General features: G+C 43.4%; 1 protein-coding gene across 2 annotated transcripts; it reads right to left on the bottom strand.

The window, feature by feature from the left end:
• Nucleotide 1: 1 nt before the first annotated feature.
• col17a1b (collagen, type XVII, alpha 1b) lies at nucleotides 2–24085 on the bottom strand. 2 transcript variants are annotated; one of them, XM_021611215.3, is made up of 55 exons: nucleotides 23916–24085; nucleotides 21794–21861; nucleotides 21184–21234; nucleotides 20874–20990; nucleotides 20431–20760; nucleotides 19964–20011; nucleotides 19775–19816; nucleotides 19599–19649; nucleotides 19216–19362; nucleotides 18794–18988; nucleotides 18364–18450; nucleotides 18036–18107; nucleotides 17760–17918; nucleotides 17583–17678; nucleotides 17197–17241; nucleotides 16945–17100; nucleotides 13952–14248; nucleotides 13754–13804; nucleotides 13549–13575; nucleotides 13424–13450; nucleotides 13226–13288; nucleotides 12961–13065; nucleotides 12787–12849; nucleotides 11160–11195; nucleotides 10945–10998; nucleotides 10802–10837; nucleotides 9441–9476; nucleotides 9245–9307; nucleotides 9106–9141; nucleotides 8940–9011; nucleotides 8758–8784; nucleotides 8606–8641; nucleotides 8491–8526; nucleotides 8307–8387; nucleotides 8074–8109; nucleotides 7851–7961; nucleotides 7472–7594; nucleotides 7272–7334; nucleotides 7085–7144; nucleotides 6904–6930; nucleotides 6686–6748; nucleotides 6189–6266; nucleotides 6006–6053; nucleotides 4348–4476; nucleotides 4100–4231; nucleotides 3902–4021; nucleotides 3525–3656; nucleotides 3295–3399; nucleotides 3016–3183; nucleotides 2768–2923; nucleotides 2446–2682; nucleotides 2106–2270; nucleotides 1864–1944; nucleotides 1687–1767; nucleotides 2–1589 (listed from the first exon to the last, which is right to left on the bottom strand). In XM_021611215.3, the coding sequence occupies exons 2-55, from the start codon at nucleotides 21849–21851 to the stop codon at nucleotides 1540–1542; spliced, it is 4965 nt and encodes a 1654-aa protein (XP_021466890.2). In that variant the 5' UTR covers nucleotides 21852–21861; nucleotides 23916–24085; the 3' UTR covers nucleotides 2–1539. The 2 variants fall into 2 exon arrangements, with proteins under 2 accessions (XP_021466890.2, XP_021466893.2); XM_021611218.3 differs by having other exon boundaries at nucleotides 18036–18104.
• Nucleotides 24086–24544: the final 459 nt, after the last annotated feature.

Genomic DNA, 24544 nt, shown 5'->3' with positions numbered 1-24544 from the left:
CTGTGTTCTTGTTTGTTCTTACTAATAGTATTTATTGTTATTTGTAGAATTTACTTCAAGGTACAAAAAGCTGGTCAACATCAACATGACAAGAGTCCATTTCAGTGCAGTTTTCTTTTCTCCACACAAAATACATTGCAATAATTTTCAATACATGGCTTGACAAGGAATAAACATTTATTGAAAATTAAGTTTTCTGAAGTTTTAATGAAAATAAAGAATAAATGACAATTGTTGTTTTGAGTGGTTCAAAAGTGCCCAAGTAACACTTAAACGTTTTGGGTGAAAAATACTTTAATGTTATCAATAAAGCTAAGATCCATAACTATCATTATCTTTTTGAAAAGTACATTTTCCCATGAGTTCCCTTGAGAAAAATAACTAGAGCTTTATTAAGAAAGGTAAACACGATACACCCACATACTAACTAGAATATCAAAGAGTGCAACCACAACCATGACCAGCAGCCAATGTATCACTCTACTTCAGACTGTTAAACACATTATTTAGTGCAGGGGTCTCCAACCTTTTCTAGCATGAGAGCTACTGTACTTCAAAACTATTTTTTACTTTCAAATAGGCACATTCTTCTCTTCACCTGTCTTCCCCGGGTCCTTGTTGTACAATATATGTGTTTTCTAGTAAAATAATGGTTAATAAACAACTCTAAGGGGCCCCATAAAATTGCTGTATTTTTGTATTATGTTTTTTACTCTTAATATTAGAGTTATTCATAGAAAAATAACCACAATTGATGTTTTGAGTCCATGTCAATGCTTAAATCACATCAGACGACTAATTTTGAGGTCTGGAAAAAAAACATACATTTAGATTTTTGAGTGTAATTACCCTTTAATTGCGCATTTAGAAAGATAGGAATGTCTGAGTCTATCAATGTCTATGTTAGGCCTACTTCTGCAGCACCTCATGGCAGAGTAAAAAAAAAAGAACACCCAATTGATACGAATAATCATTATATATTTCTGTCAGGTAGGCAGAAGGTTTTTGGGGAAAGTCTGTGTACCCACAAGACGGTTATCATTACTAGCATCGCTAACAGGTTACATACAGTGAGACACATTTGTGAACCATACAGACAGAAGTGCAATATTGCTTGAAATTAATTGCCAGATATTGTGTTATATTTGGCTTTTTAAGCCAATAGTGGCTAACCAGGGGTGGGATAATGTCAATGTGGCTTTGATTGGATGGTTGCCAGGAGCTTTATGTTTATGACAGTTTGCAATGGAACATATTTAAAAAAATCCATGTACTTTCAGAATTACTTGGCGACCTACTCATAGGTGGGCTGCGAGCTACTGCTAGCTCGCGACCTATAGTACCTGTCGGAGACCTCTGCTTTACTGCCATTATAACATTTCCATATCATCCATTTTATTCACACTCAAAAAAGAAACTGTAATTGAATAGGCAAGCAGGCATATTCTAACGTAATGTATGATTTTGACTATGCACAGGACAGAAGAGCTGAATAGAAATAAAGCTTTATCTGATAGATCTGGTTAAGCTTAAAACACCTTAAACACCGATGCTCCGACGCCGACGACCAACCCTAACTTCACCTGCACCTGGAAAGAAAACAAGGGAATGAAAAACAGTTGCTGAGCTGCACGTGATTTTGTATCACAAAAATCCCAAATGGTGCAAGCAAAGTGAAATGTTTACCTTTCTCTCCCTTCTCTCCTCTGTATCCATCCTGACCATGTAGTCCCTGCAGTCCTGGAGGGCCTGGGCGACCCATCTCGCCTGCAGATAGATATACCATAGTCATGTTATGTCCTAGTGTCAATCCCTGTTGGAAATGTAATTCAACAGTGTGACCCTGTAGTATGACTACCGTACCTCTGTCTCCTTTGGGTCCGAGGTACCCCCTGTCTCCTTTCGGGCCAGTATTCCCTGGGGGGCCAACAATGGTGCCGTGGGCTAGAGCAGAGAGTACACGCCATGTCAGAGGACAGGAGGCAAGGCCACAAATCTTTTCAGCAAGCATTTTCTTAGCAATTATTCTGGGTACCACAATTCAATTCACAACTGTGCATTAGTTCAGTATTTAGAAAAAACGGAGAGTTTGCCCCAAATCTTACTTCTAAAGAAGTCCATGAGGTCAGCAGTCACGTTGCCGTAAGCTCCAATGACACGGCTATACCCGGGAGGTCCAGGAGGCCCAGGGGGTCCTGGGAGGCCTTGGGACTCCCAGGAGCCTCCTCGCTGGTGACTCTCAGACAGGATGTCCTGCAGTAAGCCCTGGTCTGGAGGATCAGAGGATAGACTGTTTATATACTGTCTGTTTTAACCTAAAAGGTCACAGCACCGTCTAAGCCACTGTGCAAAGTCAATCAAAGCCTCAAACCCAATCAAGTCTCAGCACTTATACTGTAGAAGCACACAGTTACAGAGACACGCTATTGCTAGTCATTCACTCACTCTTGATGTAGTCTGTCACTCTCAAGGCAACGTTGGAGTAGTCTAGTGGCTCTGTCAATCTCCCAATGTCACTCTGGCGCCGCTCAAGGTCAGAAGAGTAACGTGGGTCACTCTGGGCATAACTCTGACGGTTAGTCTGAACCCCACCAGGTTCTCCAGGGTCTCCTTTGTGACCACGGGGACCCTGAGACCCAGGAGGACCTGGTTGGCCAATGAAGGAGTGCCGTATACTGTCACCTGGGAAATAACACAACAATAGTTAATGTGATGTAGAGTGTCAGGTTAATATCTATTCCAATGGATAGGGAAGAGGTCAACACACTGCTGAGGTACGCCTGGAGTTCTGTGCGGATGCTTTCTCGCTGGTAGTTTCCTATGTTTCTACTATCTCCATAGGAGACTACTCCGTGAGAGTTCCCTGGGGGCCCCTGAGGTCCTGGGGGGCCGGGTGGCCCTGGAGGACCACTGTACCCAGAACCTGAGATGAGACAGAGACAGATGTCAAACCTTCATGGTCTTTGTCGACTGAGCGCAGAAGGATGGAGAACCTCTTAACTGAACCAGACTCACTTTGTAGGTAATGCTGGACGTCCTCTATCCTTAAACCCCCTGAGGCTGAGCTCCTGTAAGATGACCCTCCTGGGGTACCAGGGGTGCCTGGGGGTCCCGGGATACCTGGAGTACCAGGAGGACCAGGGGCTCCAGCAGAGCGCCCAACCATTGCACGGAATTGTGAATCTTAGAAAGCGGGAAAGTAGGAAGAAGACAAAGAGTAAGCAGTAAATCAAACGTGTTTAGATGATCATAAACACAAGATACCTCTGTAAATCCCAGAGGGTGAGGTCTTACTTTGCAGGAGTGCGGAGATGTCACTAACACCGCTGAAGGAGCCAGGTAGCCCTGGAGGCCCGGTTGCACCCGGAGGTCCAGGCTGCCCACCACCGATCCCGCGTTCTATAATAATAATTTAAAAAACGCCATCCACAAGGTGAGAGATTGAAGCCTGGTCCATAAGAAACCCAAAGACATTCATGTTACCCATACTGTGCGTGTGTTTTGCTCCAGTAGCCCCTACTTACCGTTCATGATTCTGAAGACGTAGGTAGCCACTTCCTGTGGGTCGTAGTTTGCCGTACTGCCTCCTCTGGCTGCTGGTCCTGCTGGGCCTGGAGGTCCGGGTGGGCCCATTACATATCGCCGTACGTCATCCCCTGAACCAATCAGTCAATCAATCAATTGTAAGTATTTATACTTTTTTTTATTTGCCCAAACATAGTTTTTACAGGTTTTTATTTTTGTACATTCTAGACACATATTACATACATGGCACTTTTTTTCACAGTAGTTACAAAGTAGAAATTACATAGTATACATTATATATTGTGTTTTCAGTCACAACTATCAACAGTAAGTTGCTATGGATAAGAGTCTGCTGAATGACCATGCAAGTACTCACTCTGTAGCATAACAATGAGGTCGTTGACAGACATTGAGCCAGAACCAGAGCCAGAGGACCCAGGAAGTCCTGGGGGGCCTGGAGGACCCTGAGCACCACCGCCGAAGCCTGATCCTGAACCTGAGACAAGACAGTACAATCATTAGGCTGCTTCCACTCTTCCACAGAACTACAAAATTGGACAGGAAAGGAACTTACGCTGCAGATAAGCAATGACACGAGAAGATATGTCCTCCACAGAACTAGAGGATCCAGAGGATCCAGGGGCTCCTGGGGGTCCAGGGAGGCCACGGGGGCCAGGAAGACCAGAGGACATACTCCTAGCATTAACTGCAAAGGACAACCAGCACAGGTTAATCTAAGTAGAGTAGCTCGTCACGATATTTCATGTGGGAATTATTACTTCATGACTTAGTGTTCAATGTGCCTTAGAAGAAGACTCTTACTTCGGAGATAGTCGTTGACATACTGACGCAGATCAGGAGGAGCAGAGGCTATGCCTGGAATGCCTGGGTGTCCGGGAGGACCCGGTGGACCAGGAGGACCTGGGAACCCTGAGCTGGCCGCCACAGTGCCTGTCAGAAATTAGATAATTAGATACAACAGTCTTTATTTAATGAGAAGTATCTGCATTCATGAAATGATCGGCTATTTAAAGTTGTGCACATTGCTTCAAAATTGGTTGTTAAACACAGTCGTGGCGAAAATTCCCATTAACTCCTCATGTCTAGTTTTAACCCAGCCTTAGTTGAACGAGCGGATGTTCGGCGTAATCAACGGACTTCCCTACTAACGGGCCCTTCGGAACGCTCCGAATCGGTGACGGAAAACGGGGTAAATTGGTACTTCAAGGGGTCCCTTGACCCAGCCGGTACTCCTTGGAGATCACCGTGTTTGAAAATGATGTAAGGCGGCCAGTGGCAAAAACTCCCTATTAGTCGGGCCCAGCGGAGAATCCCTGGGAGGACCCGGCTCCTTGGAGTGGCCCTTCCTCTGAAGCTGTACTGGGTCAAGATAAGAAGATTTCACCAGTGGTACCCAACCCACTAGCGGCACCTTTTTTCGGCTATCAGGAGGTGCATCCTGCATTACTTAGCTCACTTCGCAACCTTTTTTCCCTGTGGTGTCCGCTCGAGGTCCAGGTTTTTGATTTGTTCTCACTGCATTCGTCACCATTATTAGGTGTTGGGGTCCTGTCTACAGGCCCCTTTGTAAACACATTTGTACTCATCACCTTTATTAGGTGTTGGGGCCCGGTCTGAGGGCCCCTTAATTTATAGATTTCTTGCCCGCTATATATCAATTTTTATTGCTTACACGGCCCCATAGCTTGGGCCTTAGACTTCTCTTTTTGCTCCTCACCACAATTGGGTGTTGGGGTCCTGTCCAATGGCCCCTTTGTTCATACATTTCTTGCCCGCTATAAATGCATTTTAGTAGCTATATTATGTTGTGGCCCTCCGGTTGTCTGCCGATTTTATTTTGGTTTTTAGTTCCCATTTCTTGTGTAGTATTGTGTTTGCTTGCCCACGCTTCACTATTTTCCGGGGCTTTTCATTTTAAACAGTCGGATTCCCCTGGTCGACACCAGTTCTAAGTCAGCTGCTAGGCGCCGGCCGAGGCAACCCGCCAGAGACCCCACGTAAACGAGGCCAACGAGCACTGTAGCTGGGGAGATCCGCGAGAAGGGCCCAGCACGCGCCCAGAGTCGCCGCTGCCAACCACCAACCCAATCCCCACCGATCCACCTTCGGCACGCCGACAGACACCACCCAAATGAACCCCCATAAGCAGCCCCTTGCGAGACCACAAACGAGAGCCCACAAGTTGGACCGCACAACGAACTTCCAGCAGTGGCGAGAGAAGGGAGGCGGAGCAACTGCTCCCCCAGCCGCGGCTCGAGCGCAGCCACGCTTCGCAACCCAGCCCCGACCGACCCAGCCCTTAGAGCCAATCTTTATCCTGAAGTTACGGATCCGACCTGCCTACTTCCCTTACATTGTTCTAACATGCCAGAGGCTGTTCACCTTGGAGACCTTGATGATCTAAGTGTATCTAATGTTGTGGGTGGAATATTGACAGCAGGTCAAAGATGAGTGTTTACCTCTTGCAGAGCCAGGAAGACCAGGAGAACCGGGAATTCCAGGTTCGCCTTGGAAATGTGGAGAACAAGACAACTAGTTATTTCAAAGACTGAGTCTAGACCTGTTACTTTTACAGGCACCACAACCTTCAGAAGCTAAGTGTATTTGTTTCTAATTAAGATTCCCAAGTTTTGGTAGTTTACCTTTCCGTCCCTCTGGTCCAGGAATCCCTGGAGTCCCTGGGGGCCCAGGTGGCCCATGTGTTCCACCGTATGGTGATGCTGTGTGGAACAAAAGAGCAAAGCAATTAATCAGAAATAGTTTGTCCTACTATACATACTTCTAGACTTCTGCCCGTTAACAATGTTTTGACTATGGTCTATAGCAGTGGTTATCAAACCTCTCCTCTGGGCCCCCCAGCCGTTCCATGTATTTGATCTATTCCAGAGCTAGCACCCCCTGATTCAACTTGTCCACTTATTATCAAGCCCATGACTAGGTGAATTAGTTGAGCTAATTTAGAGATGAGCTAGTCTGTGGGTCCCAGAGGAGAGGTTTGAGAACCACTAGACCAGTGGTAGACTATGGTGGGCCACAATAAATTCTCATTACTGGGTCAATAACCTCCTGTATCAGAGTTGGTCATGTTTTTTTTCAATCGCTGTTGGCTTAGCCTTGAGTTGGACCAAGATAAGCTCACCTCTTTCAGAGCCTCCTCCTGGTCTTCCTGGGCTCCCTGGTAGACCAGGCTGGCCTGCATCTCCTACAAGGGAACATGGGACACAGGGATGAAGGACAGAGGATTAGTGTTTCCAATGGGAACAACCAATGTGGATCCAGATAAGTAGTTCATTCTGTTATATGAATTGATTTCCACCCAATGTAGCTTTTTAGATTGTAGGGGGACAGATCACATACCTTGGTTTCCTCTTGGTCCTGGTGTACCTGAAGTAAGAATATTTTTTAAATACTTTTAGATGAAGATCATAGGACTAGGAGATTACATTTGTGATGATAAACAGAGCCAGTTTAGAGTATGCTGTCAGTATGCATCTGCAATGCCTCTGAAAGGCAGGTGAAAGGTGTCTGAAAGGCCTACCGGGTGATCCTTTTGGCCCAGATGGCCCGGGTGGTCCAGGGGGTCCAGAGAAGAATGTTCCTGAAAGAATTATAGTGACAAGCACAACATTACAATGCAGCCAAAAAAAGCTCTACAGAAATGTAGGGTCACTTCTTGAACTCGATTGCGTTATGGGTTTGGTCATGTAAGTCATGTTGTTACGCACCTGAATTGGGTACAAAGCTTCCTGACTCTCCTTTCTCTCCTCTAGGACCAGGTCTGCCATATCCTGAGAAGCAGAAGCACCAGGAAAATCATACGATGACATCAAGACTCAACATTTAGCCAAATCAACAAACAAAAAAAATCAGTAACTTGTGTATTGTTGATATTCATTCTTAACATGGACACTTCTCACAGGCTTACCTGGCTCTCCTGGGGGACCAGCTGGTCCTGGGAGTCCTGATCTTGAGTCACCTGCACGTCCAGGGGCTCCAGGGGGTCCAGGGGGACCAGGGGGACCTGGTTGTGCAGGAAGATTGAACTGTCCTGGATGAGGATATCAAGAAGAACCATGAGGTTACACAAGCATCTGACTGTTTTATCCGCAACGTTATGTTTCACTGTGTTGGACTCGAGTGATACTTTTCAATGTGTGCATGCTTGGGCAATAAGGCAATAAGCATTGCTCGAGTCCACAGTGTCTTCTAGAACATGCCATTTACATCAAAAATGTTGATTTGGTTGAAAAAATATGAATTTATCCTTTAATTAAATTATAAGCATCATTGTAATGAGTACTCACTCTCAGCTCTGGATGAGCTGACGGTTTCACTGGTTTTCACTGAGATACCTGCCTCTCCCTGGAGTCCCTGAATACCCATCTCACCCTTCAGCCCTCTCTCACCTTTAGGACCTGGGGAAATAAGCATACATACAGTACGTCCAGGACTCTTGGCCAGAAAATAGATAGCATGTATAAGACCAATACTTTAGCTATCCACAGATCCATAGGTTATCTGACTTACCAGACTGGCCAGGAAGACCAGCAGGGCCAATGGGGCCTGAGGAGATTGAAAAGTTGTATTAGAAAACACTGTTGTGTTATACATGTCATTCATATTGACCAAACCAACATAGGTTCACAGCTAGGTCAACTACGTACCGTAGAAACTACATGGTATCGCTATTACAACTTTGTTATGTTGTAGTTGTAACAAAACACAGTGCTACAAAGCTAAACAGGAAGTCTATGTCTGACCTGATAACCCTGGGGGTCCGGCTTGACCGGGTGCTCCGGGGCTTCCTGGGGGGCCGGGGATGGCCACAGAACTGGATCCCCCTGAGGAATCACCACAAGCAGTTTTAGGTACACACTGACAGTCATACAGATGTATAGCTACTGTAAACACATCGCCGCTGTTCTGCAATAGTCAACCGGTTACCTGCATTGATGATTCTTCCTGGTTCTCCTGCCTCACCTAAAAGAAAGTTACACAGTCATCACAATATCAAAGTTTAAAGCCCTCCATTTTCTAAAAAAAATGTCAGCTGTTTTACCCTTGGCTCCTGGTTGTCCAGGATTCCCTGGTATTCCTACAGAGGGAAGAACACTTTAGAGGAAAACTGATGACAAGAGTGATGAAAAGACTTCACTTGAGCTTGTCGTCATAATTCTGTTATTACACTAAATCCCAACTGCAACAACATACCTGGTGGCCCTTGAAGCCCGGGTGTTCCTATAGGGAGAACGATCAGTTAAGATGCATTTCAATCTTCTCTTTCAAGTGGATACAATGTGATCATTTTCTGTAGAAAAGCCAAGTCAGGATGAACAGGAATGTAAATAAGAGAGGTGTTCAGGGAATATTTTAAGCGTGACACAGTAGCTTACCTGGTAGGCCTGAGTCCCCTGCAGGCCCAGATGGACCTCTGATCCCTGGTAACCCAGTAGGACCGTGATCACCTGAGGATGACATCATCGTTATATAGGCCTATTGTACATAACACTTGATGTTTTGTTTCCTGTCTTTTTACATAGAACATATTATTTCCTCTACCTCTTTGGCCTTTGTCACCATCAATTCCAGGAGTTCCTGTTTGAGAATTAAATAAATGTATTAAACCACGTTAAGCTCTAGAATGAGTTTGGGGAGAATGGTAGAGATTCAAAGCGCAGCCAGCCAGCCACTCACTCACCTGCAGATCCTTTGGGTCCTTTCTCTCCGGCTGGTCCTGGCAAGCCTGATAGTCCTGGGTCACCTGAGGGAAAAGACCGTTGATTGGAATACAGTACCTTCAATGCCAGATGCTGCATCATGGGTCATTTAAATACTGAATATGTTGCTTGGGATGAAAGTGCCTTTCGTATATCTATATCACGCCAGCTACGCACCTGCGGCACCACGAGGTCCTTTCTCACCATGATCACCTATTATAAAAAATAAAGGTTAATACTGTATATCATATGGGAAAAACACAGGCATGTTACTGACTCTCTTAGTGGCAGTGGAGGCTGGTGGGAGGAGCTATACGAGGACAGGCTCGTTGTAATGGCTGAAATGGAGTGAATGGAATGGAGTCAAACATGTGGTTTCCATATGTTTGATGACCTTTAAGTTTTTATTGAAGACTCATCAATTCAGTAGGTCCTATGATTGAGTGTAGTCTGGCCAAGGGGTGTGAAGGTGAACGGAAAGGAACTGGAGCAACGAACCATACTTGCTGTCCCTGCCTGGCCAGTTCCCCTCTCTCCACCGGGATTCTCTGCCTCTAACCCTATCACGGGGGCTGAGTCACTGGCGTACTGGTGCTCTTCCATGCCGTCCCTAGGAGGGGTGCGTCACTTGAGTGGGTTGAGTCTCTGACGTGATCTTCCTTTCCGGGTTGACGCCCCCCTTGGGTTCGTGCCGTGGGGGAGATCTTCATGGGCTATACTCAGCCTTGTCTCAGGGTAGTAGGTTGGTGGTTGAAAATATCCCTCTAGTGGTGTGGGGGCTGTGCTTTGGAAGATTGGGTGGGGTTATATCCTGCCTGGTTGGCATTGTCCGGGGGTATTGTCGGACGGGGCCACAGTGTCTCCCGACCTCTCCTGTCTCAGCCTCCAGTAATTATGCAGCAATGGTTTATGTGTCGGGGGGCTAGGGTCAGTCTGTTATATTTTGAGTACTTCTCCTGTCTTATCCTGTGTCCTGTGTGAAGTATGCTCCCTCTAATTCTCTCTCTCTTTCTCTCTCTCTCTCTTTCTCTTCTCTCTGAGGACCTGAGCCCTAGGACCATGCCTCAGGACTACCTGGCCTGATGACTCCTTGCTGTTCCCAGTCCACCTGGTCGTGCTGCTGCTCCAGTTTCAACTGTTCTGCCTGCGGACATGGAACCCTGACCTGTTCACCGGACGCGCTACCTTGTCCCGGTTCTGCTGTTTTCAACTGCTGTCTCTAACTCTGAATGATCAGCATTGCTTGATGTTTGGGGTTTTAGGCTAGGTTTCTGTATAGCACTTCGTGACATCGGCGGATGTAAAAAGGGCTTAATAAATACATTTGATTGATTGAACGTTTGATTGATTTGACACACCATTTGACACGGTTTAATTTATCCCATTCCAGCCAATACAATGAGCCCGTCCACCTATAGCTCCTCCCAATAGCCTACACTGCTTAGCGGTCAATGAACAGTTCAATGTTTTCCACTGCCAAAAGTAAAACCACACAATAGATTGTGTCTCTATGTTAACACATAGTTCCTAAGACATACCTTTGATTCCCTGAAATCCAGCAGGACCCCTCTCCCCTGTAGCAGAGAAAATACATGATTGAACAGTTCAATACTAGTATTCATTAATTCAATCAATGATCTCTGGATCAATTAGCCCCTCATAATGTAAGGTCATACTGTACCCTTCGGACCAGGTAGTCCTGATTCTCCACGGAAGCCTTGAGATCCTGGTTGGCCTAGAAGCATATACACAATAACAAGGTTTTAACCTTTCACTGAATGCGCTGTGGAATAATTCCAAAAGGTCAACGCACACTTAATTCAAACTTTCATGTAGGCTACTCAGAGTTTATATCTCAAGTTAGGATTTAGCCCTAAGTGAATGAAGGAGACTGACCTGGCGTACCAGGAGTACCCGGAGCACCCCCTGAGCCTGGAACAGATATTTAGAAAGGATATTAGAAACCTGATAGAGTGTATGCAATACCATTCATTTTGAAATACACTTCAGAAGCACAATGTTGTATGGCTACCCTCAGTTTGACATTGGTAGTATACTGTAAAGAAGCCAACTTAACCAATTGCTTAATCAGAGTTATTCTGTGAGTTGAGGGGGACTTAAAAACAGTGGAGGTTGCTGAGGGGAGCGCGGCTCATAATAATGGCTGGAACGGAGCAAATGGAATGGCATTAAACACCTGGAAACCATGTGTTTGAAGTATTGGATACCATTCCACCTATTTCGCTCCAGTCATTACCACCAGCCCGTTCACCCCAATTAAGGTGCCACCAACCTCCTGTGCTTCAAAAGGACAAGAATCAAGCTAATGTGTTCAAGTTCGTTTACTCAAAAAACTCTGCTCGAAGTGAGCTGAATATGAAAAAGCTGATTGAGTAAAATTACAAATTCATGTTTGCCTTTGGAAGGGAACGCTGTAAAAAAGTCATTACTGACCCATGGCTTAATTTGAGCTAATATGTTAAAGTTTGTTTACTCAACAAACAGATCGACGTGAGCTGAATTTGAACAAATTACAAGAATTACTATTTCATTTTTGCTTAAAACCACAAAAAAAACATGCCCATCATTATCATATTTCCCAGCATACTCTATTGCAGGTTGGTTTTCAAAATGGCTTGTTTCAATACCTGTGTTTTTGTATGTACATTGATTGGTTGATTAATCTTATGCTACAGAAACATACATTTTTCTAAACTACTCCAATCTGTTAGTAGTTGCAGTTTATATTAATCTTCTCAATGCAGGTTGAGGGTGATTAAAAGTTCCAGTTGTTGGATATCCTCACGCTGACTGGATTCCAATAGGAATAACCCATCACTTTGTAAACCAGCATAATATGACTTGCAGGTTTGATGTGGACTGTAAAAGAGTTTCAGACCACTGTGTTAGGTGGGTCAATTCAATGTCTATTCCACGTTGGTTCAACGTAATTTCATTGAAATGATGTGGAAACAATGTTGATTCAACCAGTGTGTGCCCAGTGGATAGGATCTCAAAGAAAGACCTTATGATATACACTTAGTATACCAAACATTGAAATGTGCAAATAAGTTTGAATAAATTCTCAAGTTGAAATGTATGTTCACTCAACCTAAAATTTTAAGTTGAGTGAACATACAATTCAACTTGAGAATGTATGTTGGTTCAGCTATATGCCCAGATGTTAAGCCAACTCGCAATCCTATTGCAGCTGGTTTCCTTACAAATATACATTGAATCAATATTTTTTTGTTACAGTGTAGAGCATATCTGTCAAACTCATTCCACAGAATATCTGTGGGTTTTTGCTCCTCCCTTGTACTTGATTGATGAATTAAGGTCACAAATTACTAAAGAACTCCCATCACCTAGTTGTCTAGGTCTTAAATGAAAGTAAAAAGCAAAAACTCACAGACCCTACTGTAGGTCCTCCATGGAATGAGTTTGACACCCCTGGTCTAGAGTGAAGCGCTATTGTGTTTATGATCCTCTCTGAGACACACAGTCCCACTCTTAGCCCTACCTTTGGGCCCAGCCGGGCCGACTGGACCAGCAGGACCAAGAGATCCTGATTCACCAGGAGAACCTGTGAGAACAAACCCAAATTGATGATCATTTTACTCTTTTTTTACCTGGAAAGTGAACCATGTGAGTATGCAGTCTATATAAATTAGGAAAATCTAAATTCACAACCTACCTTTCTCCCCCTTCTCTCCAAACCCTGAGGGTCCTGGCTCCCCTCTGGGCCCTCCAGGCCCCTCTCGGCCCCTGAGCCCTTGTGGCCCCTCAGCTCCATGGTCACCTACACACACATGCACACACACATGCACATGTATAAGCATACACATAGTTTGACTTGTAACCCACTTGTTTAAATGGGTCCATATTAGCTTTTTGATAAAAGCTGGTTACAAAATGAATCAACACAAGTAATAATAAAAAAAAGGTTAATGTTATTGTACCTTGACTTCCTTTTTGTCCTTTGGGTCCTTCGTGTCCTGGGTGACCAATGGCACCTGGAGGACCTGAAGTCAAAGGTGAGAGGTCAAACATGTGTGACATAAGTACCAAGTTATTCTTAAAAGTCATACTGTACTGTCAATTAAACTAGTACTGAACCAGCATAATGGTAACTTCCACATCATACCCATTGTCCTTACCTGGCAGGCCTGGGAAACCATTGTCACCTGAAACAAAGAAAATGACGTTTACACACTTGGTGACAGCGAACTTCAAATTAAAGTACAATAAATACGTTTATTTTTTAAGTCTTAAAAAAACAAACCTTTAGTTCCATGATTCCCTGCATCGCCTGAAGCAAAGTAAACAGAATACATGAAACAAAGCAGAAAGAGCAATGAGACAGAATAACTCCTTAAAGTATCGGTGTAGAGACAGAATTCTTTGAATATCCTTGGATTACACAATTGTCTCCATTGTTTGTACTCACAAAATACACATACTGACAATATTTTCACAAGAGATCTTACCTTTAGTTCCCGGCTCTCCTCTGTCCCCTTTCATTGAAGAGGTAAGAAGGGCTGTGAAACAAAATAACAAAATAAGCACACATTTGGGAAGAAAATGAATGCTCAGTGAATTCAGTAAATGTTTAATGTACATATACCATAAATGGTGAATGTATTTCTTACGTTCGAGTTCTAGTCATGTTCATGTGTGTACAATACCTCTGAATGACTGAGACTGCATCTCAGCTCTCAGTAGTTGCTGGATGGTCCTCTGGAGGGCAGCATTGTCTGTGTGCCCGGCGATGCCAGTGCCCGTGCCAGTGCCCATCCCCATGCCCAGGCTGGTATCCAGGTTCAGGGTGTTGTCGGAGCGGGCCGCGCCCCCAGTGTCCATGTAGGTGCCAGACTGGGGGTTGTGGATGTCGTTATTGGAGGCTGACAGGCGGCTGGCGTGAGCAGCGGTGGAGGTGGACTCCAGAGCTGCCACTCGAGACTTCAGATTCCTCACGTCCTCCGCTGTGGAGGGACACAGAGTGAGAAATGTTTCTAGAGGTAAAGATGATTGTATACAAGTTCACTATGTTCGGTATCTCTACATGTTTTGACTATATTGTGTGCATTGGTCCTAGTTAACTATACAGATGTAGGATCTTAATTGAATCACTCTTTTGTTGCTGAGAGCTTCGTGATTTACATAAATTCACTGAAAACCCACACAAACACACGGTTTTATTACAGTTTTTTTCAACTGCTAATATGCGTTGGTCAAAACTGAAGTCACATTGTCAAAACTCATCACACAGTCAGCGAAAAAGAAGTGTATGTGGTCCAAACTGTGAATCATTTTTCATTGCTTTCACACAAAATGCATTCAATGACCACATTCTCCGAAATCCATGAATCCATCCTCTTTTCACATTCATTCTCCACCACCTGCAAAACTATATATTTGCAGCACGTTTTCAAATGCTAACACACTGTTTCCAAAACTGTTAAAAACACATTCAAAACAGAATGATGGCAAATGTCGCACAGTTCTGCAGTAAACATATAAACATATAGAAAATCTCAGCAGAATAGCTGATCATTCCAAACACAGCTGATTGTAATTTTAGCTGAAAGCCTACCCAAGTGTCCTGTTTTTAGACTCGTTACCAAACAGACAAAAGAGGACGGCTTCGAAATCATTTAATTTGTAAATATAAATATGGATCAAGGAAGACAGGTTGGTGGGGAAAGAAGAGTGGCAGAGAGAGGGAGAATATGTGGAGGACAAAGGAGAGGAAGACCAAGAGCGGTGGTCTCTGATGGGATAAGGGCCACAATTATTGACCATGTTGTAAACCATGGTCTCTCTTTGAGAGTGGCCGGTTTCAGGGTGCAACCAAATCTGCAGCGTTCAACAGTTGCATCAATAGTATGAATTTTCCGGCAAAACAACAGGTGAGATGTGCATCCTTCAATGATAATTGAACTACATACTACAGTACAATACAGTATGTTCACATTTTTACATTTTTACATTTAGAAATATATTGATTGTTTTGTGTTTTTCAGTAGGATCCAATGGTTGCCTCCCACAAGAGGGAGAGGCAGAATATTATTAGATGGGCAGGAAATGTCCATTGTTGACATGGTAATTGGCAACAATTCAATAAAATGGCGGGAAATTCGGGACAGAGTGCTGGCAGACTAGATCATTTTTGGCAATGTGACTACGGTCAGCAAAACGACAATTGCCAGAGTCCTAGAGAAACAGAAAATAAGGATGAAGCAGTTGTTCACTGTACCCTTTGAGAGAAACGGTGAACCTGTGAAAGAACTCCGGTATCAATATATGGTTCAATAACCAAACAGGGTACACAGCTATTCATAATGTCAAGTACTGTAAAACTGTGTATTTACTGTATTTTAAAGAGTAATGGAGATGTAAGCCAGGCAAACTGCACATAAGCCAGGCAAAATTTCCCTGTAAGCCAGGCAAACTCCATCTTTGTGGATGAAGCTGGATTCAACCTGGCAAAAACACGCCACAGGGGAAGAAATGTGATTGGACAGAGAGAAACCGTGGATGTCCCAGGCCAGAGAGGCGCTAACATCACAATGTGTGCAGCACTGTCCAATGATGGTTTGTTTTTACACAAACCACTCATTGGCCCTTATGATACAGAGGCTCATGTGGTCTGGATGACCTGCATAATCGACTTGTGCCGGTGAAGGAGAGAGGGGCAAGAAACTCCCCTACCTTCGTTGTTGTGTGGGATAATGTGGCATTCCACCACATTGCTGCAGTCACAGACTGGTTTGCTGCACATCCCAAGATGTCAGTACTATTCCTGCCTCCATACACCCCCTTCCTAAACCCCATAGAGGAGCTTTTCTCTGCTTGGAGGTGGAAGGTTTATGACCACCATCCACATGACCAGATGTCCTTACTAGATGCCATGAATGCGGGGTGTGGAAACACTTCTCCTGAAGACTGCCAGGGTTGGATTAGACATTCCAGAAGATACTTCCCAAGATGCATCGCCAGAGAAGACATAAGATGTGATGTTGATGAGAACCAAATGACCAAATGTAGGAGAGAGGGAGAACTAGAACCCTCAGAGTACTGTACAGTATGAGTGATTATACTATACATGTTGTTCTTGTTTGTAATTATTATTGCAGCCCTGGAATTTCAATAATTATTTTTTTGTATCAACTTTTTATTTTTCACCAGTAAATTACTATGTGCAAAGATATAGAAAAATAAAGGCTACTGAAGCAAATTGCTGCATTTCTGATGAATTCTTGTTACATATACTTTAGTACAGTCAATAAAGTGAAAAGATGCCATTCTTATTCCATAATCAAATACTGATTTATGTGACAAATCATTCAAACTTCAAAGAGAAAAGTTCATAATTTACGTAATGCTCCCTGTTAGTGTTTTTTAGGTCAGTGTGTTATGAGTGACAATGTATGCTTTCTGAGTGAGAATTGTTTTGAAAAAGTGGCTTCAGTATTGACAGATGCTTGTTAGCAATTGAAAAAACTATAACAGTATTGCACTTTTAATGTAGCCTACTTTTGTTCTGCTAATAGCCTAACCAAACCTTCAAATCCTGTTGCTGCAAGATTATTTTACTATGACCATACTGGTCAAATTAGGATCCTACATCTATAGGTCATAAGGTCAGGGGAAACTCTTGTCCCTAAACATGACTGACCCAGGGCAATGAGCCCAAAGAGCAGGCCCAGGAGCAGCAGGGAGAGCAGGAGCAGTCCTAGCAGCCACTTCCACCAGGAACAGCAGGAGTCCTCACACCCACAGCAGCCCCCACCTCGTCCTCCGCTGCTGTAGTAGTCCCCCTCTTTTTGGATCTCTGACAGGGAGGGGGAACAGAGAATATGATGGGTGGGTTATGGATGAAGTGTGAGATACAAATGGCCAACTACTGATATATTTAAATCACAAATACCTGCATATGTTGCTTTGTCTTTTGTTGACACTAGGGGTGATCCATCTACGGGATAAAATGGTGATGTATCAGCAGCATTCTCTTCACTGTGTGCATGTGTGGACGTGTTTAACGAGCTATACTTGTGGGGACCAGAAGTTCCTACAAGAATAGTAAAGAAACAATTTGACCAACTGGGGACGTTTTTACATTTCTAGGGGGTTTAGGGTTAAGGTTAGAATTAGTGTTAGGGTTAGAATTAGGTTGAAGGTTAAGAGCTAGAGTTAGTTTTAGGATTAGGGTTACGAGCTTGGGTTAGGTTTAGGGTTAACGTTTTCAGGTGTGTGTGTGTGTGTGTGCGTGCCTGTGTGTGAGTGAGTGAGTGCACATATAAACATGGTGCTTACAGTATGAATTGGACTCAGACTTCAGAAGGACTGGTGCAGTCTCACTGTAGCTGGACACCATCTTCTCCTTCTTTAGAGAATCACCAGACAGTGAACCTGTGATAACATACACAGAAGTTAATATCACATCAACATTACAAAGCAGTGAATACTCTGATATTGAAGGAGCTGTCTTACCCCCAACACTGCGAACACTGCTAGTGAAGTGTTTTCCACTGTCTTTTGTGAGGGTGAGCACCTCAGTATCTCTCTTGACTGGAACATTCTCCTTCTGCAGCACAAGGTACTTTAAGTCTTTCCTGTATGCGTCATCAGTGTGAGACCTCAAAGCGGACACTATGGAGAAACACAAATAGTCCTTTAAAAACATAAGTTGCCATAAACATGGTTCTCTAATTCAGTATCACAAAATCTATACATTAAGTTCAGCAATCCTCTAAACTCTAGACTTACTTGCAGAGGTTGACACTCCGGTGCTGACGAGACCACCACCATTCGATATGTTCTTCTGCACTCCATATCCTGCTTGCACACACACACGTACGCATGCACACGCACACACACACACACACACACACACACACACACACACACACACGCACGCATGCACACGCACACACACACGCGCACGCACGTACGCATGCACGCGCTCGCACACACACACACACACACACACACACACACACACACACACACACAGACACACAGTGTTAATTTCATGAGTGTCTAAGTCTATTAAAATGTATACTCTCTGTAGGATGAGGAGGTTCTACTACCATACCTGTCAAAGTGCCTGAATGTGCGTTAACTCCACTGGTGGTGAGGACACTACTGGACATGGGCGCCAAGTTATTCTGGAATCCATACACTGCAGCAGTCACAGACAACACACAGAATTGTACTCAGAGCTGTGAGGCTTTATGTCGAAACAGAACATTAGCTTTACATTTTCTGAAACATGAGAGAATGCACTAGAAGAGCGCTTGCTAAACTGTGAGGTGAAGATATACACCCAAAACAATTTACTGAGTTCAGACGAACCAATAAGAATCATGAAAAACATACAGTATGTAGTACCCAATATAGCTAAGTGGGGGCGTTTTTCTGAAGACAGCATCTGCCGTCTTATTGGATATAATTGAACTGGATCCAAATTTGGTTGCCCTAACATCATCCAGAGTGCTGCTCAGTGCTCTCATTGGTTGTCTCACCTGACAAGGAGGAGGGTGAGGTGGTGTTGAGCAGGGAGGACCCCAAGCCTGGAGACATGTTGTTTGTGTTACTATGGTAACCGTATGCGCTGCTGCTGTTGCCAGTGGCAGAGGAGATGGGCAGCGTAGAGCTAGTCCAGCAGTAGGAAGAAGGTAGGCCAGAGTCCAGGGTAGTGGTCTCATACTGCCCAGAGACTAGAGGGACCAGGGAAGAAAGAGTCTGTAAATTGAGGCTTTTTATATGCCCCAATAGGAGGAGGTAGGGGGACAGCAACAGCAAAAACCATCTCCAGCCATAAATCTATGGTAAACCATAAATAAATATAACCTAACCATCTGACTCTTGATCCTGCAGGTGTGTGTTCTTGTTCAGCATGCTGCAAGTGTGTATACATGGTCTGTGTGTGAACTGCGTAGCTTACCTGACTGGGAGGCCTGGGTGACGATCTTGGCCTCGACGGTGGCCTTCCTGGGGACAGGCAGGGTGGAGGAAGCGGAGGAGCGGGTGGGGCTGACACTGTTGGAGCGTCCTCCCTTCACCAGCCTCTTCACATCATCCAGCTCAGTCCCTGTGTGGAAGTCAACTGAGTCAGTAATGCTATTACTGAAATGGTAACCTCACATCACAACTGATCCACCAGATCAAAATGAATCAACTAAAATGGTGTACAAATAGCTCTGTCAGATAAAAATAAAACTCCCCATGCTGCTATTCATTGCCACACAATATCTCAAAAACAACATCATGACATATATTTGATGAATTGTGTCTAGAAACAATTTCCCTGAAGACATATCAACTCACATCTGCCAGCACTGGGAGAGGCACTCTGCAGTCTGGCTCTGATTTCACTCTCTGGAATATCAAACACATTATTATTATTAATAATGGTGTTTTATAGTCACCTTGTCATTATCAGTATGACAGGTGAGGGAGGAATAGAGGTGAGAAAGCAGAAATAAATATAAGTATTGGTATACCTCTGCTCTGGCTCCTCCCTATTCTAGTGGCACCTGACCCTGCTGAAAAGAAATACACATATTGATATTATGTAGATTTTGACTAAATTGGATTTTATTGAAATGTCAGTATGATCTCTATAGTCACAATGTAGCTACAAAAAATACTCCTATACATAATTCTAAAATGTATTGATATAAAACAGGTACCATAGTCTTTCCGTGTAAACTCGGGGGAGGAGTTGCCACTTGAGCTTCCTGAATGAAAACAGGTCAAGACAGATTAGTCATTTACACTAACACACATTTAGAAGCTGCACATACACGCACGCACGCATGCACAAACACACACACACACACACACACACACACACACACACACACACACACACACACACACACACACACACACACACACACACACACATATAACAAAGGAGGCTGGTTGGAGGAGATATAGGAGAACGGGCTCATTTTAATGGCTCGAATGGAATCAATGGAACGGAGTCAAACACGTGTTTTATGTGTTCGGTGTCATTCCATTGATTTTATTCCAGCCATTACAATGAGCCCGCTCTCCTATAGCTCCTCCCACCAGCCTTCTCTGACATACACACACACACACACACACACACACACACACAATCAACAGTGTGATTGGCTGGATCCTCCCTTACCGTCGTAGCCTCCTGAGCGACTGGCCATACTCTTCCTTTCCAGGAAGCCAGGGGAGAGACCCCCAGGCGAGGCAGAGCTCTGGGCCCTCCTGGAGCACCCTGACGAGCTGCTCTTTACTTTTGACCCGGGGCTTCCTCCATACACTCCTCCATAGCCTGAGCCACCCCCACCTCCACTGCCAACACCTCCGCCGCCTCCTCCACCTCCCCCACCTCCAACACCTCCCCCTCCACCACCTCCCCCTCCACCATCTCCACCACCCTCAGAGTAGTCCCCCATGTAGAACCCTGATGAGGAGCTGGATCCTCCGGCATTGACACCCACAGAAGCTGGAGGGGCAGAGAGCATGGGTTAATCCCCCTAAGTATTTATAGTCATAGCCTAATGTCCATGTTCCAGATTAAAAATGTACAAATTAACATTTTAACAGATCTATTCTCACATGAGGAAAAGTTAGTTCCACTGCTGTTCTGGGTTAAAATGTTCTTTTCCAACCACAGGCCTCCAGCATTGCTAGACATAGTCCTGTGGGTACTACTTTTTGATCCACTGCCACCCTCTGGTAGATAAAGAGATACATGGCCACATTCTTCAACAGTTCTTTCAATGTGTTAGAGCAGTCCAACTCTCAGAATTTTCACAAAAAGATAGTGTGAAATGATAATCAAATTATTACAAAATCTGCATTACCAATACCTTTAATCAAACAATTTAACAGTTTGAGGGGAATTTTAAGAGTACAGAAAACTTACTTGGAGGTAAAGATACCAATCTACTTGTCGAGGTTGTAGTTTCTGTCACAACTGGAGACCAAGAGAAGAAAATCACTTACAAATGTTATTCAATTTATAAGATCCTATATCTGTGTTTGGTTATCACATTTTACAGTCACAAATAGACACTTGAAAAGGGTCGATTTGGGATTCAGCAGAGGATTTGCAATAACTTTAAGAAGCCACTGGGTGGCACCCTGTATCTACAATATCGACTGTCCAATTCAATCAATTCAAACAAAAACATTGCACTACACCTCCCTGGGCTCCACCCTTCCCCAAGCAACAACCCCCTCTGTGTTCAGGATCTACCAAATAGGTGCAAGGAACATAGTGATGATGACTTCACCCAGCCCACTAATAGCCTGACTGGAGATAATTGCTTTCATCCAGACATTTCACATCTGTGTATTAAAGGTGGAATTAGAATGGTTTGTTCAGACAGGAATGGAAATGGATATGCAACTGGAAACACAGTAAATCACATGACTAGCAGTTCATGACTATCATAGATCTCTACTATACAATAGACGTAATAATAAATATCTCAACAAGGTCGACATTAGAACTGTAAGAAGGCAATTCTCACCCTTTCCCCCGGAGCTTCCTCCTGAGTGGTTTCTCTTTCTTGTTGTTAAATCATCCATCCCATGTTATCTGGTGAAGTGAGACCACATTTAGGGAAAATAATATGTCAATAGCATTAGCGTATTAACTTGACTTCAACAACTGAACTAAAAAGCTTTTAGTTGTGTGGTCTAGCATTTTTTTTGTTACCATTGTATTTTTTTGGATAAAATTAAAGGTTAACAATGAGAATAAACAGCTTAATTTCTTAAACCAGTAACACTCTCAAAAATACAGCGCACAAGCCAAGTATATGTCTGAACACATACTGTACTCATTAATTTCATTTTTATATTCCTGAGGGCAGAAAATCACCTCCCGCAGTCACTCCTTTCATGAAAGCACTTATAGATACAGCTCATTATTAACTAGATAACCTCAATTGATCTCAAATAACAACATCAGTGATAGTTTACCAGAGTATTAAGTGCAGATTAAACACAGACTGATAACATTTGTTTTGCTTTTCAAAGAGTTATCAGCTAGCAACTGCAACTGATCATTTTACAGTAGATACTGAAAATTGGCCTATTTAAAGTTTCCTCTTAGTTTAGTTAACATGCACAGCACAGCATTATCATTCTTACAATATAAATTATAATCACACAAACGGTTCACAGGCCTACTCCGACAAATCTTAGCCGTTGCACCAAGAGAGCCAAACCTCTAGACGAGGTTGCTACAGTAGGTGTTGGGTTAAGGTCACTACATTGTAGAGGACCTGGATTTTCAGATAGGCCTTCTCGTGCAGGCATTACATGTTACACAGATATCATCCATAATTATTGTAGGGAGTAGCCTAGTTTGGTGTTTTACAAGCAGATTCATTAAGCTTTTTGAGCTTCTACTATTATTTTGTTTGCTGTGTTCGTTAGAGGCATTTACACATTTACAGCCAGTGCATGAAATTGAATAGCATAACTACTTCGCCTACCCCAGGGAAAGCCCTCAATTCCCAAAAGGAGATTATGTACGCCTGAGCAAGCAGCTTTTGAATGGGCCTGAGGCCTGGGGTAAAATAACTTTGCAGTCTTCTTTGAAGATCCCATGGTAATCAAAGAACAAAAAAACCTGGTGCATTGTACTGTTCTGAGGACACAAAGGATCATCCTTTTTAACTGTGGCTTGTCTCTCTACCACACCCAGATCTATAGAATGCATCGGAGACTTTGGGCATTTTGAAAATCAGTTTCAGACCCCTATCTACAGACCTACTATGATTTAATATAATTTCCATTTCATTAGGTTAGGCGTAGCTTTAGTTTCTGTGTCCGCACGCTCAACTCCAATTTCCATGGTCAAAACTGAACATGCTAAAACAGGGACTAGAATACCTGCTATCATTCTAAAATAGGACATAAACACCGCACAAACGGCACATCTCAGAACAAGTTTTTGGTCATTGAATAACGTAGCTACATCCCTGTTAGACTGTTAAAGCAATAACATTCATTCTGTATGACTGCTTATTATTAGTCTATGCCCGTGAGATAAAAAGGCTTAGCCTATGTAAAAAAAAAATATTTAAAAAAGAAAGAATAACAAAGCATTTGTTTAATTAATTAAGCGATTCTGTCACAATTTTTTAGCTCTTCAATTTCTTCAATAGAAAAGGTCCTATGCCTCCCATAAATGTAGTTGCAACAATCAAAATACAGCAAACCCAGAATTTAGAAAACCTGCAGGTGCGGTCAAACAACAAAAACATTGATCATCATGAAGTGAACGTATACCTGTACATAGTGTCTCAACCAAGGAACTAGACAACAGACAAAATAGTCCTACAGAAGAAAGTGATACACCAATCTCTAAAATGATAGGTGTCCTAATGCCAAGGTATTTAAAGTTAGTGACGCCTAAAGCCACACAACCATAATTAACCTGCTGTCTTTGTGTCTTGGGGAACTAACTAGCCTACCACCTACCTTACAGTAATTTACAGCAACAAACAACCGCTAAATCAACATTTTTCTCCCAAAAAGTATTTTTGAATTATCAGTGTAATATGCACTTTTAAAACCTGCAAGTTCATCAAACAGTCAAACAACAAAAATATATCATCATCAAGTGGACCCGTGGCATACCTTTAGTGTGTGTCAATAGGAGAATCTTCAGTCAACTTCTGAAGAAGATAAATAAAATCCACTAAGATAGTCCAACTGATATCCGTCAGGTAGTGAATGTTGTTGATGTTACTGTTGCAGGGTAGTGAAGTGGTTTGTCCTTATACCTGCCTCTTTTTTTATTTTCTCTCAACTTTCTCAGGCAAGTCATAACAGGGCAATGGGCTTTTGTCCCAATCCAACCACACCCATCACCGTTGCTTGGCAGGTAACAGGTAGGCTACCCAGCACGGCTTGAAAGAAACAGTGCCCTCGGGAATGACCAATTAACTTTTCACACTCAAAACATGTGCATACTCGGAGATAGGAGTTTGAGTAGTGTCTAGATATTCTAGAGCCTTTAACTGTTAAAAAGCAAACCAAGAATCTGCTTTTGGATAGTTTTTCTCTTTTCTGGACTGACATTCTACCTATTTTACTTTATAATTCTAAATTAACTTTTTCAGATTTATATACATTTCACACGCACGCACGCACGCACACACACACACACACACACACACACACACACACACACACACACACACTAACCTCCCATGCCTGGACAAGACCTACTTTAATACTGATTTCAAAGTTACAGAAACATGCAG

This window comes from Oncorhynchus mykiss, chromosome 1, assembly GCF_057628025.1.
Source record: "Oncorhynchus mykiss isolate SJ-2025 chromosome 1, ASM5762802v1, whole genome shotgun sequence".
Taxonomy (NCBI): domain Eukaryota; kingdom Metazoa; phylum Chordata; class Actinopteri; order Salmoniformes; family Salmonidae; genus Oncorhynchus; species Oncorhynchus mykiss.
The sequence above is the reverse complement of the archived record's forward strand: the minus strand, read 5'-3'. Positions and strand labels throughout refer to the sequence as shown.